General features: G+C 41.7%; 1 protein-coding gene across 2 annotated transcripts in view; it reads right to left on the bottom strand.

Annotated features, from left to right (window-relative positions):
- MSH3 (mutS homolog 3) overlaps window positions 1-15,548 on the bottom strand; it is a 179,010-nt gene extending 163,462 nt beyond the window's left edge. Inside the window, exons 1-4 of one of the 2 annotated variants that reach the window (XM_045020759.1) lie at window positions 15,336-15,548; window positions 8,506-8,629; window positions 3,773-3,996; window positions 2,084-2,299 (exon numbers count right to left, since the gene is read on the bottom strand). In XM_045020759.1, coding sequence (XP_044876694.1) covers window positions 2,084-2,299; window positions 3,773-3,996; window positions 8,506-8,629; window positions 15,336-15,485 — 714 coding nt within the window. In that variant the 5' untranslated portion in view covers window positions 15,486-15,548. The remainder of the gene's footprint in view (window positions 1-2,083; window positions 2,300-3,772; window positions 3,997-8,505; window positions 8,630-15,335) is intronic. The other variant, XM_045020760.1, reaches the window with a different exon arrangement.
- Between the last annotated feature and the right edge of the window lie 15 nt (window positions 15,549-15,563).

Raw genomic sequence — 15,563 nt, 5'->3', positions numbered from 1 at the left:
TTAAATTAAATACATTTTCTGTTTTAAAATAAACCCATTTAAAATTAAAATTGAAAATACAACAGGCTACATTAAAGACCTAAAATAATTATAATCTATTAAAATAATTTAAATTAAATACAAAAAATAAGAAGCAGTACCTATTTGCTGCTGAAGTTTAAAAGATCATCAAACCACTGAACTGATGAAAGTCACTGGCTAAGCACCTGGAACCAGAGTCAGCTGAAGTGCTAAATAAGTCCAGTGACATCTTCTGCAGGTGCAGAAGGAATATTTTCTTCATTTTTATTTAACTAGTTCAGTTAAATGACCAGTTCATTTCAAGTCAAAAAACCAATCAGAAGTTGAAAAAAGCAGGAAAGCTCGTTTTCTTCTTACAATCATTGAATAAAAAAAGCTAGGTCTGAAAGGATGAGATCTACTAGTCTTGAAAGACATAATCCCCAGAACCCATCAGTTCAATTTACTGAATAAAGACAATACTTCCTTTGTTTAATAAATCAGTTAGCTTTAAATGCAAAACATATTTTGATAAACTCCACTAAACTTTTTTTTAATGTATCCAGTACATTAAGGGAGTTTTATTGAATAAAAATAATTTTAAAATACTAGTGCACTTTAATTTAATTTTATTTTCTACACAGAGAATGCTTGACTCAAAACACAACCAAAAAATTAATCTAGTAAAGAAATGCATCATTCACAATTTTTTTACATAATAAAAAATTAGAATCTGAATAAATGTATGTTAAGTTATATAACTGCTTAAATAAGAATGTGCTGATATAGTGAATCCATTCTGGTTAACAAAAAGGAAGTACCAAATTTAGTTGGCTATAATTAGTTGCAAATCAACCTGTTTAAATGGTTACCAGCCAATGAGAATGAACCTTCTTTACAAAGGTAACTAAAAAGTACAGAAGCAAAACAAGATTAAAATTGTTAATTTAAATCAAGGTTTCTTGCTTAAAAACATGCTTTAAATCAGTGATTGAAACCAATGATTTAAAATCAATCCACCCTGCAAGTGATATCTTGAATGAATACCAAGGGCCAAAGAGTTCCCATTGAAGTTCAGTGCAAGAAGGCAGTGTAAGTTATGTTACCTTGATAAGCCTAAATAACTATCTAGCCCTTGAAACTGCACTTACCACAGTAGCATCCAAGCACCCTCACAAGAATAAAATCTCAGTAGCTGCTAGAAACATGACATTACACAACGACTCAGACATTCTTCTTTCCAGATGTCAGCCTTGTGTTCTGGACAAGCAGATGGGTGTTAACCAACCTGAATAGGCTTCAGGACAGTAAATTTGCTAGCAAATTGATAGACCAAATACCCAGAACAAAGACAACTGGAAAAATGAAGCCTCCAATGGCTAAGCAAAAGTAATTTTCCTTTTGCTCCTAATTGTATATGGAAATAGCTCAGAACAAAGGCTAAATCAGTATTAATGATTTAGAGAGATGACAGAAAGGATGTTTATTGGCCATTTTGTAGTTTGCAAACATGTAAGCCATGTTCCTTTGAAATTTTTGCCTGTTCATATAGATTTACAGTTGTACAGATAAAGCATCAGATACAATTTCATACCCAATTGTGTCAAACATCCCCTATTAATTTCTATATAGCCCTCTATTAATGAGGGTAGTCACTATTTGCACAAATATATGCAATTAGGGCACTTGGACATTGCATTTTTCAGACGAAATCATCAGGTTAATGTCAAGCTAAATATTTTTATTCTGATCACTTAGTTTTATGCCATAATACAGTTCACCCTTAATTTCTTCAGTTTAACTTTGATAAACAAGGTAATGTTATTGTAGTATCTAATATTTGCTAATCTGTCAATACTTCAAACAGGGAATACTGTAAATATTGATGTACCTTTTATATGGTACAAAGACAATTTGTAATGGACACCTTTAGGTTTAAGGAGGTTAGATCTTTTGTATCTTGATTACAAGTGTTAGAAAACATTTTTTAAATTGAGGTTATCAATGAGAGTGGCCCTCCACACAATGTAACAAAGTAATATAAGATGAGCAGCAGTAAGTGCTCTTGGTAAAAGTTACTTACCTCTGCATCTTCTCCAAAGAATCTATACTTATATCCACATTCCACACACAAAATAGCATCTTTATACTGTTCTTTCATTTCTATGAACTGGAGTTCTAGTGGAGTGTATATGCTTTTGGTTCTTTTATTAAGGAGGTTTGTATTAGAAATATTTTGAGAGCCTTCAAAACTCTTACATGATGCTGAAAATTGATTAAGACTAAAGGATGACTGTTCCTGTGAACAAAAGAGGTATTACAATAATTATGGAGGAACACTTAATTACTGAATACTTAGATTACACTTTTAAAAACATACAGTTCCAGCATCCAGAACTGGCTGTCATACAACTGTGCTGAATATATTGAAGCATTATTTCAGGTTAAAATAACAATCCTGTACCTACTGTCAGCTAGTGCAATACATATGCATAAACAGTAGCCCAATAAACTGAGAATGGAGATCATGAAAGGAAAACAAGCAATAGAAAGGGAATAAAGAAAAGTTCTGTGACTGATCACGACTGCACACACTCAATCCCACTCCACACAATCACCTTCCAAGAGGTCTTCAATTGGCCTCTCCTTCTTCCATCAGTTGTCCATGTAATCAAAATATAAGGGTCAAATCTTATCAAATTTGGTATCTTTCCTTCAACCAAAAATGCAAGTTAACTGATCTAACTGGGAAAAATATGTATGGAAGATAATATAGAAGTGCTGGAAGTAAAGCTCTCCTCTGCTGAACAATAACCAGCCAATCCATGAAAAGCAGCACATCAAACAAGCCGTTATGTGCCTTGGCCTCTAAGTCGCCAATCCCACAATCTGATCCAGGCGAGAGATTCTTGTGCCCATATGCAAATCAACGAGGCACCAGGCTGATACAAGGTTCTCCTACTTCAATCAGATTGCAGGATCAGGGCACAAATACTTAGCAAGAACTCCTATTATAGCCTGTTTTGAGAACATAGGAACACTATATTCAATTATTTGGTTACTGCACAGATATCATTCTGAAGTTTTTTCAATATAAAGCCTATCTCCAAAATACGTTCTGGTCTAGGCACATCTTCCCCAGTGAGGAACGTTATAGAGTATTATAATAACCTTGAATCCCGCTGGGATACGTTACATTCCAGTAATAATTTTGTACTAATTTCTATGTGAGAAAATTATGAGAATTCTTGCAATCCTTATTATAACACCTGAACTGAACAAGAACTCAGATGGAAGTCACATTGGAAAGGATGTGTATGTGAATGCGAACAATCTCACTAACATCCAAAGTACAGGCTGTTACCACCATTTTCTATATTCTAATCTTTAAACATTTCTTATTTAAAACAAATTTCATTAAAACTTCAGAGTGGTAACCATGTTAGTCTGTATCAGCAAAAAGAACTAAATTTGAAAGTCTCTAAGGTGCCACAAGTACTCCTCATTCTGTTTATTAAAACTTCAGTTGTACTGTTTAAGAATGTCACTGAAGACTATCAAGAGCTGTTTTGCTTACTGTGTTAAGAGTTTAGTAACATGCTAGAATATGAATGTCAGATTCTATCATTGGTACGGTACCGCATAATTTCATGTTGCATTCTGTCAGACTGAACTTAAGAAAAACACAATAACAAAGCCTGTATTTTAAACATAAAAAGGACTCCAAACTGCACTATAATTCAGTGATCCCTGGAACAGAAGCACTGCATACCTTCTCACTGACCTGAGAACCTGTGTCCTGAGAATGAAGAGCACTATTCATTTCCAGGGTTCTTTCCACAAAAGTCGGACATTTTTCCAAGTGCACAGATTGACTCCCTTGTAAAGTATCCACCTGGACTCTGTTACATGGGTGCTTTGAATCACTGCAGAATTCTCTCAGTTTGTTTAATGTTTTCACACATATGCAGGGCCTGGCACATTTCTTAGGCTCTTCTTCATTAGTAAAAATACACAAGAAAAATGTATTAGCAAATTACCTTGCAATTACGATTTCAATGAGATTGACATCAAAGATGAGAAAGACAAGATAGATAATATCTTTTATGGGACCAACTTCTGTTGGTGGAAGATACAAGCTTTTGACCTACACAGAGCTCTACTTCAGGTCTGGGGAAGGATGGGTAGTGTCTGTGCTAAATATAAATTGGGACAGGTGGTTAAGCAAAAGGAGTAATTCATGTTCGGGGAAGTCACTTCAAATGAAGTGGACAACTGGGAGTAGATTGTTCTGTGTAAAGGGTCTGGAGTGAGCAACTAAAGGGTACCAGGCAGAGTGCTGCATTACAAAAGAAGGCACTCAGTAGAGTAACTCCTCACTTAACATTGTAGTTATGTTCCTGAAAAATGTGAATTTAAGCGAAATGATGTTAAGCAAATCCAATTTCCCCATAAGAATGAATGTAAATCAGGGGGTTAGGTTCCAGGGAAATTTTTTTCACCAAACAAAAGACTATATTACATATATACTCTCACACAGTATAAGTTTTAAATAAACAATTTAATACTGGTACACAGTGATGATGATTGTGAAGCTTGGTTGAGGTGGGAGTCAGAGGGTGGGATATTTCCCTTACTGATAAATGATGAACTAGCAATTGGCTGAGCCCTCAAGGGTTAACTCTCTCTCTACACAAGGCAGCAGGAATTGAGGGAGATATGCACATTTCCCTTAAGTACACTGCCTGAGACTGCAACTGCTGCAAGCTCCCTCTGTCTTGAGCCCTGGTGTGTCCCCTCTGCTCTATGGAAGATGGGGTAAGTGGGGAGCAGGAGGGAGGGGGGACACCCTGACATTAGCCCCCCCTCTTCCTTCGCTCCCCCCCGCACAGCAAGCAGGAGTCTCGGGGAGCAGCTCCAAGGCAGAGGGCAGGAGCAGCACATGGCAGTGGGGGGAGGGACACAGCTGAACTGCAGGCAGCTGCTGCACAGGGAACTTCGGGGAGCGGGGAGCTGATAGGGGGGCTGCCGGTCCACCCGGGTTCCAAGCCCCCACCAGCTAGCTGCAACGGGCTGCTCTTCCTGCAAGCAGTAGACAAAGCAGGAGGCTGCCAAACGACGTTAGAAGGGAGCATTACATAACTTTAAACAAGCATGTTCCCTAATTGATCAGCAATGTAACAACGAAACAACGTTAACCGGGACAACTTTAACTGAGGAGTATCTTACCCAACCTCATGAATATTTATGCTAGATTAATCTAAATAACTAGAATAATAAAATAGAGTAACTATTTGTGTAACTGTAGTAAAGATTACATTCACATTAACATTAAACCATAATCAGTCTAAAACAACTAGTATTTACATAGCTACATAAAGAACCAGGGTCAACTTAAAAAAAATCACACTTCTGACTATTTTTAATCTACTCTTGCTACAATTAACACCTACCTGAGGGCTGGACTATACTAAAAGCTTACATAAGTATAGCTACGTCTTTCAGGGGTGTAAAAAAAAAATCTATACTCATGAGAGATGTAGCTATGCCAACCTAACCCCAGTGTGGACAGCTCTAGGTAAATGGAAGAAGTCTTCCATCAACCTAGTTACTTGCCTCTCTGGAAGGTGGATTAACTACAGTGACAGGAGAATTCCTCCTGCAGCTGTAGTGAGTATCTACAATGAAGTGCTACAGCTGCACAGCTGCATTTGTGCCACTGTAGCATTTTAAGTCCAGAAATAGCCTTAGTGCTGCTGTAGCACATCAGCGCAGGTAATCCACCTCCCTGAGAGGCTGTAGCTAGGTCAACAGAAGAATTTTTCCACTGACCTAGCGCTGTCTATGACAGGGATTGGGCTGGCTTAACTACATCACACAGGAATGTGGCTTTTTCACACCCCTGAATGATGTAGCTGGGTCAATTTAACTTTTTAGTGTCAACCAGGCCTTAGATAATGTCTTGAAAGACATTAGAGGGGAAACAATTTCCAGTTTGTTTACTTTGTGAATGCAACAGAACTTTGTGTATAATTAGCTTCACTATTTCCCCTGTATAATCCGTGAGGTCCAGGTCCACAAAGAGACTAACATTCAGGCATCTAGAAAATCTGTGGAACAACAAAGGGATCACAAAGCCTGAGCTAGGTGCCTAGCCTCCCTATACAATGAATGGGGAGAGATAGGCACCTAAGAAAGAGATCCACAAAAGCCAACATACTAGGTGGGGAGCCACCTAAGGGAGATGCCATAGAAAGGGGGGTGTCCCGGCTGCCAGGAGACAATAGTCTTTGGAGCCGAGGGACCGGATCTCCCACCTCCCACATGAATGCCCTAACCACAAGGCTACAGAACCATTCTCAGTCACACACTCTGGCCTAATGACTAATTATTTATCGAAAGAGAAACAGCTGCAACAGGAGAGACTGAAAAATACTCTGACTGGAGTCTCCTATAGCACAGCAGTTAGGGAATCCTCCTGAGAGGTGGGAGATGCCTGTTTAAATCCTCTCTCCCCATCAGGCAGAGGAAGGAATTGTATCTGAGCGCTCTAACCACTGGGCTAAGTTATATGCACAGATGAAAGTAAGCCAGTACGGTGTACCGGGAAGAGCCAGTACGCTGTGCTGGACCACGGCTTCCCCAGGCTGGTGATTTAAAGGGCCAGGGGCTCCAGCTGCTCCGGGAAGCCCCGCAGCCTTTAAAGCGCTGCTTGAGACTCGCTGCTGGAGCCCCAGGGTAGTGGCGGCAGGGCTCCATCGGTGATTTAAAGGGCCCAGAGCACCGCTCCAGTAGCAGTGGCCGGAGCCCTTGGGCCAGCAGAATTAAAGGCCCCACCTCTTCCAGTTGAGGCCACACCCCCTGCTCAGGACTCTGGCGTACTAGTACGTCCTTTAAGTTACTTTCACCCCTGGTTATATGGGACGCTCCTCCTCCATCTGGATTTTTGAATGGGGCCCACTCCAGTACACATACTCAGAGCACACGTGCTTGACCATGCTCTGCAGGAATATCTAGCCTCCCCTGGTATGAGAATCACATTGCCTAGAGGGGGAAGCAGTGAACAAGCCCACAAGCAGAAATGTAGGCATCTAGGGAACGTTTACAGCAAAAATGTAAGCGCTGACTGGGTTTAAGCAGCTGAGGTGGCAGCTGAGTGGGGGTTCTGTGGATTGTAAAAGTGCCTAAATCTAGGGTTTGGGTGCCTAAATACCTTTCTGGATCTGGGCCTTAGCTTTCCCTGTTTGTGTCTATCTCACACAGAAGGCAAAAAAAATGCTTTTATTTTATTTTCAATAGAGCAAAATAATTGCAAAGCTACAAAATCAGTAGGGGATCTGAGTGTACCATCAGTGTACCATCTGAAACTACTTTAGCTACCTTTTTTTAAAAAAAAAAACACTATATTTCAAGTTGATAGTATATCTCGACATTTTTTCACTCTTATTTCTGATGTACACCTCTAGCCCGATAGAACACGGCCCTTGGGAGCCAAAAAAATCTCACCGTTATAGGTGAGGCCACGTTATATCAGGGTAGGGAGAGGAACCGCTCCCTGCCCCAGCTCACCTCTGCTCTGCCTTCGCCAGTCCGCTTCTCCCTCCCTCCCTCCCTTCCAGGCTTGCCACGCCAATCAACCCTTTGGCCCAGCAAGCCTGCAAGGGGGGAGGGGAGAGAAGCAGAGCGGTGGCTGCGCACTCAGGGGAGGAGGCGGGAGATGAGCTGGAGCAAGGAGCAGTTCCTCTGCGCCCCTGTTACTTGCTGCGGCCCTCCCCGGGGCCCCCCCGCCTCAGCTCACCTTCGTTACGCCTCCTCCCACGAGCGCACCGCAGCTCCACTTCTTCCCCCTCCCTCCCAGGCTTGCCGCACCAAACAGCTGATTGGCGCAGCAAGCCTGGGAGGGAGGAGAAGCGGGGCTGTGGCACGATCCTGGGAGGAGGAGGAGGAGCGGAGGTGAGCTGGGGCGGGGGGGCCCCAGGGAGGGCCGCAGCAAGTAACGGGCGGGCGCAGAGGAACCGCTTGCAGTAACACGAATTCGGATAAAACGAGGTAAAGCAGCCCCATCCCCAGGAGCACTGCTTTACTGCGTTATAGCTGAAATCGCGTTATATCAGACTGCATTATATCGAGGTAGAGGTGTACTTTCAAGCACTATAAAAGTGCTGATACACATCAATACAGTCCCTTTCTATTCTGAAAATGATTCTTTTTCTCAAAATCTTTAATGGCGTTAATGAACCTTTTTATTCACTGCCTTGTTTTTCTACCAACATTAATTTGTTAAGTTAAATGCTTGGTGTAGAAACAGAGCACAACTTTTTTCTTAAATTAGTTTCAACATAATTAGCAGCTATGATTTCTCAGCAACTAATGGCACTTTAAAATACATACACTGAATTCAAAAGCCAGTTCCTAAACTATATGACACTGTAATTTTAACTTTTGACAATTAATAACTTTTATTCAGTTTCAGTGCCTGCAAGTTTTTGTTTACAATGAACTCACCAACATCAAGAATCTTCACTGCATCATGGCCTTCCTTTCTATTAGTTTGTACTGGTTTTGTCCTCTTTTTACTAGGTTCATTGTTTTCAACAGCTCTTCTCTTATTTCTGCCAGACTTAGAAGTCTAAAACATTAATTTTTTAAAAGTTAGTTTATTTTCTTTCCTTGTCATATGCTGAAAGAGTGAAAAATACACCCAAAGAACAAACTTTATCTCTGCACAATAAAGTAAAAGCACCACTTTAATTTTCTATATAACACTAAGAATTCTTTGCTATTTTAACCAACTGTATATTTATCTATACAATGGTTTTTATAATTGACTAGATTTCTTCAAAACAGATACAAAAATTAGTTATTCTTGGGGGAATTCTGTGTCACTGTACATGCACATAATTAATGAGCTGCACATAACTTTAATTTTTTGCACAGAAAAAAGCTTGTCAGACAGTTGCTGCAGTTCTGCTTTTTGCCCACCAGAGGGTACTGTCGTGCTAGAACAGAGCAGCAGCTCCTGGCCAGCTATGGAAAAGAAAAAACCTGCCTTCTTCACAGCACCTGTCGGGCCAGGTCAGAAGACAGGAGCTAGGGGGTCACAGATGGGTTCATACAGGCTTGTCGGAGGGAAGACAGATTGGGGCAGGGGCTGAATGGGCATGGAGGTGCAGAGCCACAGGGGGGAGGGAGGTGCAGGGCCACATGGGAGAAGGGGGATGGCTGAGTGAGATCACAGAGACACACAGGAACAGGGGAGGGAGTGCAGGCCCACATGGTGATGGGGGAGTGGGTATCTGAATGGGACACATGTGAACAGGGGGTACAAGGACACATGGAGTGGGAGGGGGATGGGTGTCTGAGTGGCGGTGGAAGGGCATATGGGGACAGGAGCAGATGTACCTGACTGAATGGGAAAGGCTAAGGGTCAGCCAGGGTCTGCAGGGGGGAAGCTCCCTAACAATCCCTTCCTGCCCCCTCTCCCAAAAAAACCTGTTCCAGTTTTCCTACCCATACCCAACAACCCTCCAAGTTCACTCCAAGGCTCCTTCCCAGCAATTACTCCCCTCTCCCTCAGCTCCTCCGTTGCCCCTGACTTCCCCAAGCTTTTGCACTGTTTCTGCACGGTGCAGGAAATATGGTTCTGTATTGTAGTTTAAATGAATTATTACTCAGAGTTCTGTATTAATGTGCCTAGTAAGGAATCTATTTGTTAAAAAAACATTTCCTGAATCTTGTTTGTTGTCTTTATTGTTACAGACATACTTGCTGACAGGTATTATGAAATAATGACCAAAAATAATTGAAACTGGAGTGATTATATTGTGTTATTTCAACAAATAAAATATGCAGAATTTGAAAGTATTGGGCACATAATTTTTAAATTTTGTTGCAGAAATTTTAATTTTTTGGTACAGAATTCCTCAAGGAGTAACTAGTGTACTCTACAGACAGTAGACAGAACAAGGTATTATTGCAACATAGGTCCAGTCTCCAGGTCACTGGCTCGACTATATCGACATGCTGGACAAAATCCTTATCCCAACAGAATAACTGGTGCAACATCCTTTGACTTTAATGGGACTAGGTTCTGACCCTTTGTGACCAACGTTACCATTAGATAACTTTTCACTGCCCTACCTGAAATGACTTGGGCCTTCACCCTGCAATAGCTCTGCACAGACACTCTCAGGCTTACAAGGTGCTCATTGGAGCCTGAGGCCTTGGTGGCCTAAATTATAGTGCCATAGATGATCTTTACCTTTTTATCTGCTTGTAAAGTGTTAAGTCCTTGATCCCCTCAAAGCTCACAGTGAATAGACATCCACATTATGAACCTCTGCACAAGTGGTATGTTTATTTGCTCTTTGGCAGAGAGGACAAGAATTAATAGTGCATGTAAACTGAACAGGATTGAGGGATATTGGTTGGGTAATGTTGCATCTGCCGTCAGGAGAGAGAAGATTTCAGTTACCAGGATTATCCATCCAGCATCTTCCATCCATAACTAATCCACTTACAAAATTATCTTTTCTGTATCCATAGCACTTTGTACGTAGAAAGTGTGATGAATACACATTTCTATGTTAATTTATCAAAAAGGATTTTAACTATTTGTTGCTACTCATACCAATGAGATTTTTCTTATGTGCTCATATTAATATATGTTTCAAATATGAGTAACTTTTTTTTTTGTTGGCGGAGACTTGACTTTGAGAACTTGCCTAATATAGGAAGACAGATCTGAAACTTTTAAAAGGCTTACTACCATGGTCTATTTTAGTATGATTTTCTGGGGGTTTTTCCTTTAAAAAGTATTTTTGACTGCTGATTCTTAAACGATGGAATCAGACAAAATGATTATCTTTAACTTTCTATGGTCAATAAATTGATCACAATATGATAACATCTTCATCCATAAAATATTCTGACTGATAAAGATTGCACGTGTATTCTGGTTTCAGTAATTTATTTATATTTGACTATTTCTTGTAATATACATGACGCATACTGTCATTCTACAGTTCCAGATATGTATAAAAGCATGTATGACGGTCTCTTCTGGCACTTCTAACAGTAGTAACATTTTACACGACAGTCTAAAACAGATGTTTTTGTATGTCACTGAGGAAATCAAAACTTAATCTAATCCTGCACTCAGTTCAAGGTCTGCTATAAAAAAAGTCACTTGCCATGATATCAATGGCTCTCTGAGAGCATTGTCTGTATGGGATGTGCCCCTTACCTCCCTACAGAGCTGAGCTTCTAGAATTTTCTAAAAAGTATTGCCCAGTGAGGCTGCATGAGCACCATCTTCTGAATTGTTCTAGGCAAAGGTTATATCATGGCCATGTGGCCTCAGTTGCCTTACTTCGTCTTACTAACTTTCAGTCCTACAAGCAAGGAAATCCAAGGAAAGGGGACAGTGGGCTGATAGCAGATGCAACACTTTCAAAATAACAGTTTCTTCACTGATTAGTTCCACTAGTGGGAATCTAGCAAACACAGCTCTAAAATGGGTTGAGGAGATCTAATTAAAAAGATTGTAAAACTGCCTTCCCAAAGTAAACATCAGTTCTAGATGTCATGTAAAGAGAGTATAGTCATGTAAATGTGTACACAACACAAGATAGCAGCCATGCACATTTTTTTTTTATGGTGGAAACATTATGGAGGCATAAATGTTGTCTTAGCCCTGACAGTCCCTGAGACTATCTGAACTCACTCGGACACCTTAGCTAATGCATGTCTAAATGGGACAGTCTAATCCACTTAAACAGAAGTAGAAACAGCATTCCCTTTACACAGCCTTCTAAATCTCTTAGAATTATCTACATAAAATGCCCTCTACATCAAGAGTAGGGAGATTAGATTCCCCAAGGAGGAATTAACTATAAGGTTAGTGGTCTGAACTTGGATATTATTTTTTATTTAAATTTGGGATGAGAACACAAGACAATTTTGTCTCTTCAAAACAAAGTTAAAGAATGATCACCTATTAAAACATGCAACTCACTTGCTCTTCTCACAGATGTAACTCTGATTTTTAAAAAATCCTATTTTTAGTGACAAAAAGGCTCAAAAGGTGAGTACATCATCATGGCAGCAGCAGATTGATGTTCACTGTAGAACAAGATGTCTGATTGCTAGGAAGCTGATAACCACACCTTTCAAGAATCTTTTGAGGATGGGAGGACTAAAAAGAGTAGAAAAGCTGACTGGCAGATACGTTGAGATAACATGGAAAACACTCTGACAGATAAGGAAGCTCAAAGACTAAAAAACAATGAAGACTCTAAAATACATTATATGGGCCTGGAACACCAACTGCCCACAAAGAAAACTTTTGCCCCTGATGAGTAGTGTAAATGTTTTTCTAAACTGCAGCAGAAATCTCCTAGACTTCTATGGAGCATGCCACATCATACTCCATGCTGCAAGGTAAAATGATTCTAGATTAGAAGAGAAGACTTGAGAGAGAAGGTCTGATGATATTGGAAGAAATGAAGGCTCCTGAGACAGAGACAAATCTGCATACAAATACTGTCAGGCCCATGCTTTATTCCTGAGGGAATTCTGCACCATCATGCACATGCAGAATTCATGTCTGCCGCAGACTGTTTTTTTCTCTGCAGAAGATATATTCTGCTGAAGAAGTGCTGCAGTTATGCCTTTTACCCACCAGGGGCTGCTGTCGCACCAGAACAGAGGGCAGCCATAGCAGTCAGCAGCCAATAGGGAAGGGGAGGTTGCATTCCTTACAGTGCCATGTTAGGAGGCACGGAGGGGATTGGGGGGAGAACAGAGCGGGGCACACGGGGCTGCTGGGGAGTCAGACTGGGGTTCAGAAGGGCTAATGTGAGGGAAAGACTGGGGCAGGAGTACAAGGACACATGGGGATGGGGTGGAGGGTTGAGTGTCTGTATTGTAGTTTAAATAAATTATTACTCAAAGTAATGTATTACTATGCCTAGTAAGGAATCTATTTGTCAGAAAACATTTTCTGAATCTTCTTTTGCTGTCTGTATTGTTACAGACATTCCTGTGGACAGCTATTTTGAAATAAATGACCAAAACAATTGAAACTGACATGATTATATTGTGTTATTTTGAAAAATAAAATATGCAGAATTTTGCAATATTATGTGCAGAATTTTTAGGCTCAGAAGTCTCTCAAGAGTAATGCTTGAACAACATCAATTTACACTACCTTTCTTTCCAACAACGATAAAAGGACCCGCTCTGGTGGTTTCTCAAAATCCTAAACCTCCCTCGCTATTGGTAAAATTTCAGCGCCACAAGTCTCAATTCTCAAGTCTCAATTGTCATTGCCAGTAAGCCACTGAGCCCACTCTATCTGGCACTGAGTTGGGTGTCAGGGTCATTCCTGATTTGCCTTCAAGCTGAAAGCAGCCTGCTCTGTCCCTTCACAAGGATAGACAGGTCTTCAGATGTTATTTACAGATACTGAGTTTGAAAGGTCTCCTCATTAAGGAAGGCACTGAACCAGTGCTGTTTGCTGATGCAAGTTTACAACGCAAAGGTCCCTCAAAATAAGCAGCAAACAGGAACGGGAAGGGAAAAACAATAACTCCTGCCTCCAAATACATGTGTGGCAAAATAAAATAAAGCTGAAAACTGAAAGTAACTCAATTTAAAACCAACTTTTCCAAATTATCAGCAAATCTATCAGCATAGGCACAATATCTTTTTACCAAGCTCTGTATCATGGTGATTAATGATAATTTAAAAAATCAATTAAGAAAAAATATTTGCCCTGGCTTAGTGGGTGTTCAGGATTTGATAAGGTTGCTTTAAGTTTATTTTCTGAGAGTTGTCCTATGTAAAACTCAAGATTCTTGGAAGTGGTTACTGCATATTCCCACTCAGTGGGTTGGACCCCCTACTCCAGTTCCTCTAAGGTTTTGGAAAGCAATGCTTTTTTGGGCCCACACAAGTACTATCTTTGCAGCATCTGATATTTGCAGCTGAGTTTATAAAAGAACTGTGTGACCCCAAATGCCTAACTTTTTTTCGCTTTCCAGAGTCGGGTGAGCATATAAGGACCTTTGTGTCTGGAGTGATTTTAGTCTTTTTTTTTAAAAAAAATTCCCTAATTTTATTAACTGTATTATAGATAGTGAGCGTTAAGTAGTTTGCTCAACTGCACAACTATGTTTCCATTCTTGACCCACTGTCCTCGAAAGACCCAGGTAAGAAAGGCAGATTTAAGTGATGAGCATTTTGTATGTGGTGAGTTCACATGAAGTTTAATTCAGGCTATGTCTACATTACAGATTACTTCAGTACAATTTATGTCACTCATGGATATGAATAATCCACCCCCCTGAGCAACATAAATTATACTGATCTAAGCACCAGTGCTTGTCCACAGGAGAGCTTCTGCCACTGACATAGCTACCACTTCTCACAGAAGCAGGAGTTATTAAGCTGACAGGCGATCACTCACCCATCAACTAAGGGCTTGTACACACTAGCACTTACTTTGGTGTGAAAAAGCCATCCCACTGAGCAACGTAACTTACACTGGCCTAGTCATCAGTGTGGCCAGTGCTATGTTGGCGGGAGAAGCTCTCCCACTGACATGACAACTGCCACTCAAGGAAGTGGAGTAATTATACCAACAGGAGAGCTCTCTCCTACCAGCACAGAGCATCTGCACTAGCAGCACTGCTACATCACTATCACTTTTCTAATTTCTAGTGTAGATTAGCCCTTAGGAGTGACGTCATCAGAAGCATTACAGGGTGCACCACTGTAGTGTAGACAAGACAGCAAAACACCACAACCGGTGACTCTTCAGCCACACAGCTCTGCTAGTGATGTTGCTGGTGGGAGGAATGAGGGCACTAGCCCAGCATTGTAACAGCAGCAATTACCCAGGCAGTTAAGTGGAGGTGGCATGAGGGGCTCCGAGACCCCAGGAGAAGCCCGGTAATAGGTAATAATTGGAGATATACCAATCTTCTAGAACTGGAAGGGACCTTGAAAGGTCATTGAGTCCAGCCTCCTGCCTTCACTAGCAGGACCAATTTTTGCCCCAGATCCCTAGGTGGCCTCCTCAAGGATTGAACTCACAACCCTGGGTTTAGCAGGCCAATGCTCAAATCACTGAGCTATCCCTCCCCCCCCAGGTCAGGGCCCGCCGTGGCGCTGGCAAGGGTTTGTTTATTGCAGTATCTGCGCCACGCACCGGCCCAGGATCACACAGCGCGTTAAGAAAAACCCGCCCCGGGGCTGCTGCCCCACACCCGCCCGGCCCAGCGGTCCCTCTCCCGACACGCCGGCTGCTCCTGCGCCCCATCCCCGCGCACCGTGTGCGGAGCCGCAGCCTGGAGCCCATCGCCGCCGCCGCTCGCCGCGGAGCCGGCTGAGGACCCGGCTACGCGCAGGGACCCCACCGGCCGGAAGAATTTACTCAGCACCGACTGTCCGGGGCCGCGCGGCTCTCGCCCCCGCCGCATGCTCGGGAACGCAGGAACCAGCAGCCCAGACCCCGCCGCTCCCTGCGCGCGCCGCCGAACACAACAGTGACGCAATCA

This window comes from Mauremys mutica, chromosome 6 (genome assembly GCF_020497125.1).
Source record: "Mauremys mutica isolate MM-2020 ecotype Southern chromosome 6, ASM2049712v1, whole genome shotgun sequence".
Lineage (NCBI taxonomy): Eukaryota > Metazoa > Chordata > Testudines > Geoemydidae > Mauremys > Mauremys mutica.
The sequence above is the reverse complement of the archived record's forward strand: the minus strand, read 5'-3'. Positions and strand labels throughout refer to the sequence as shown.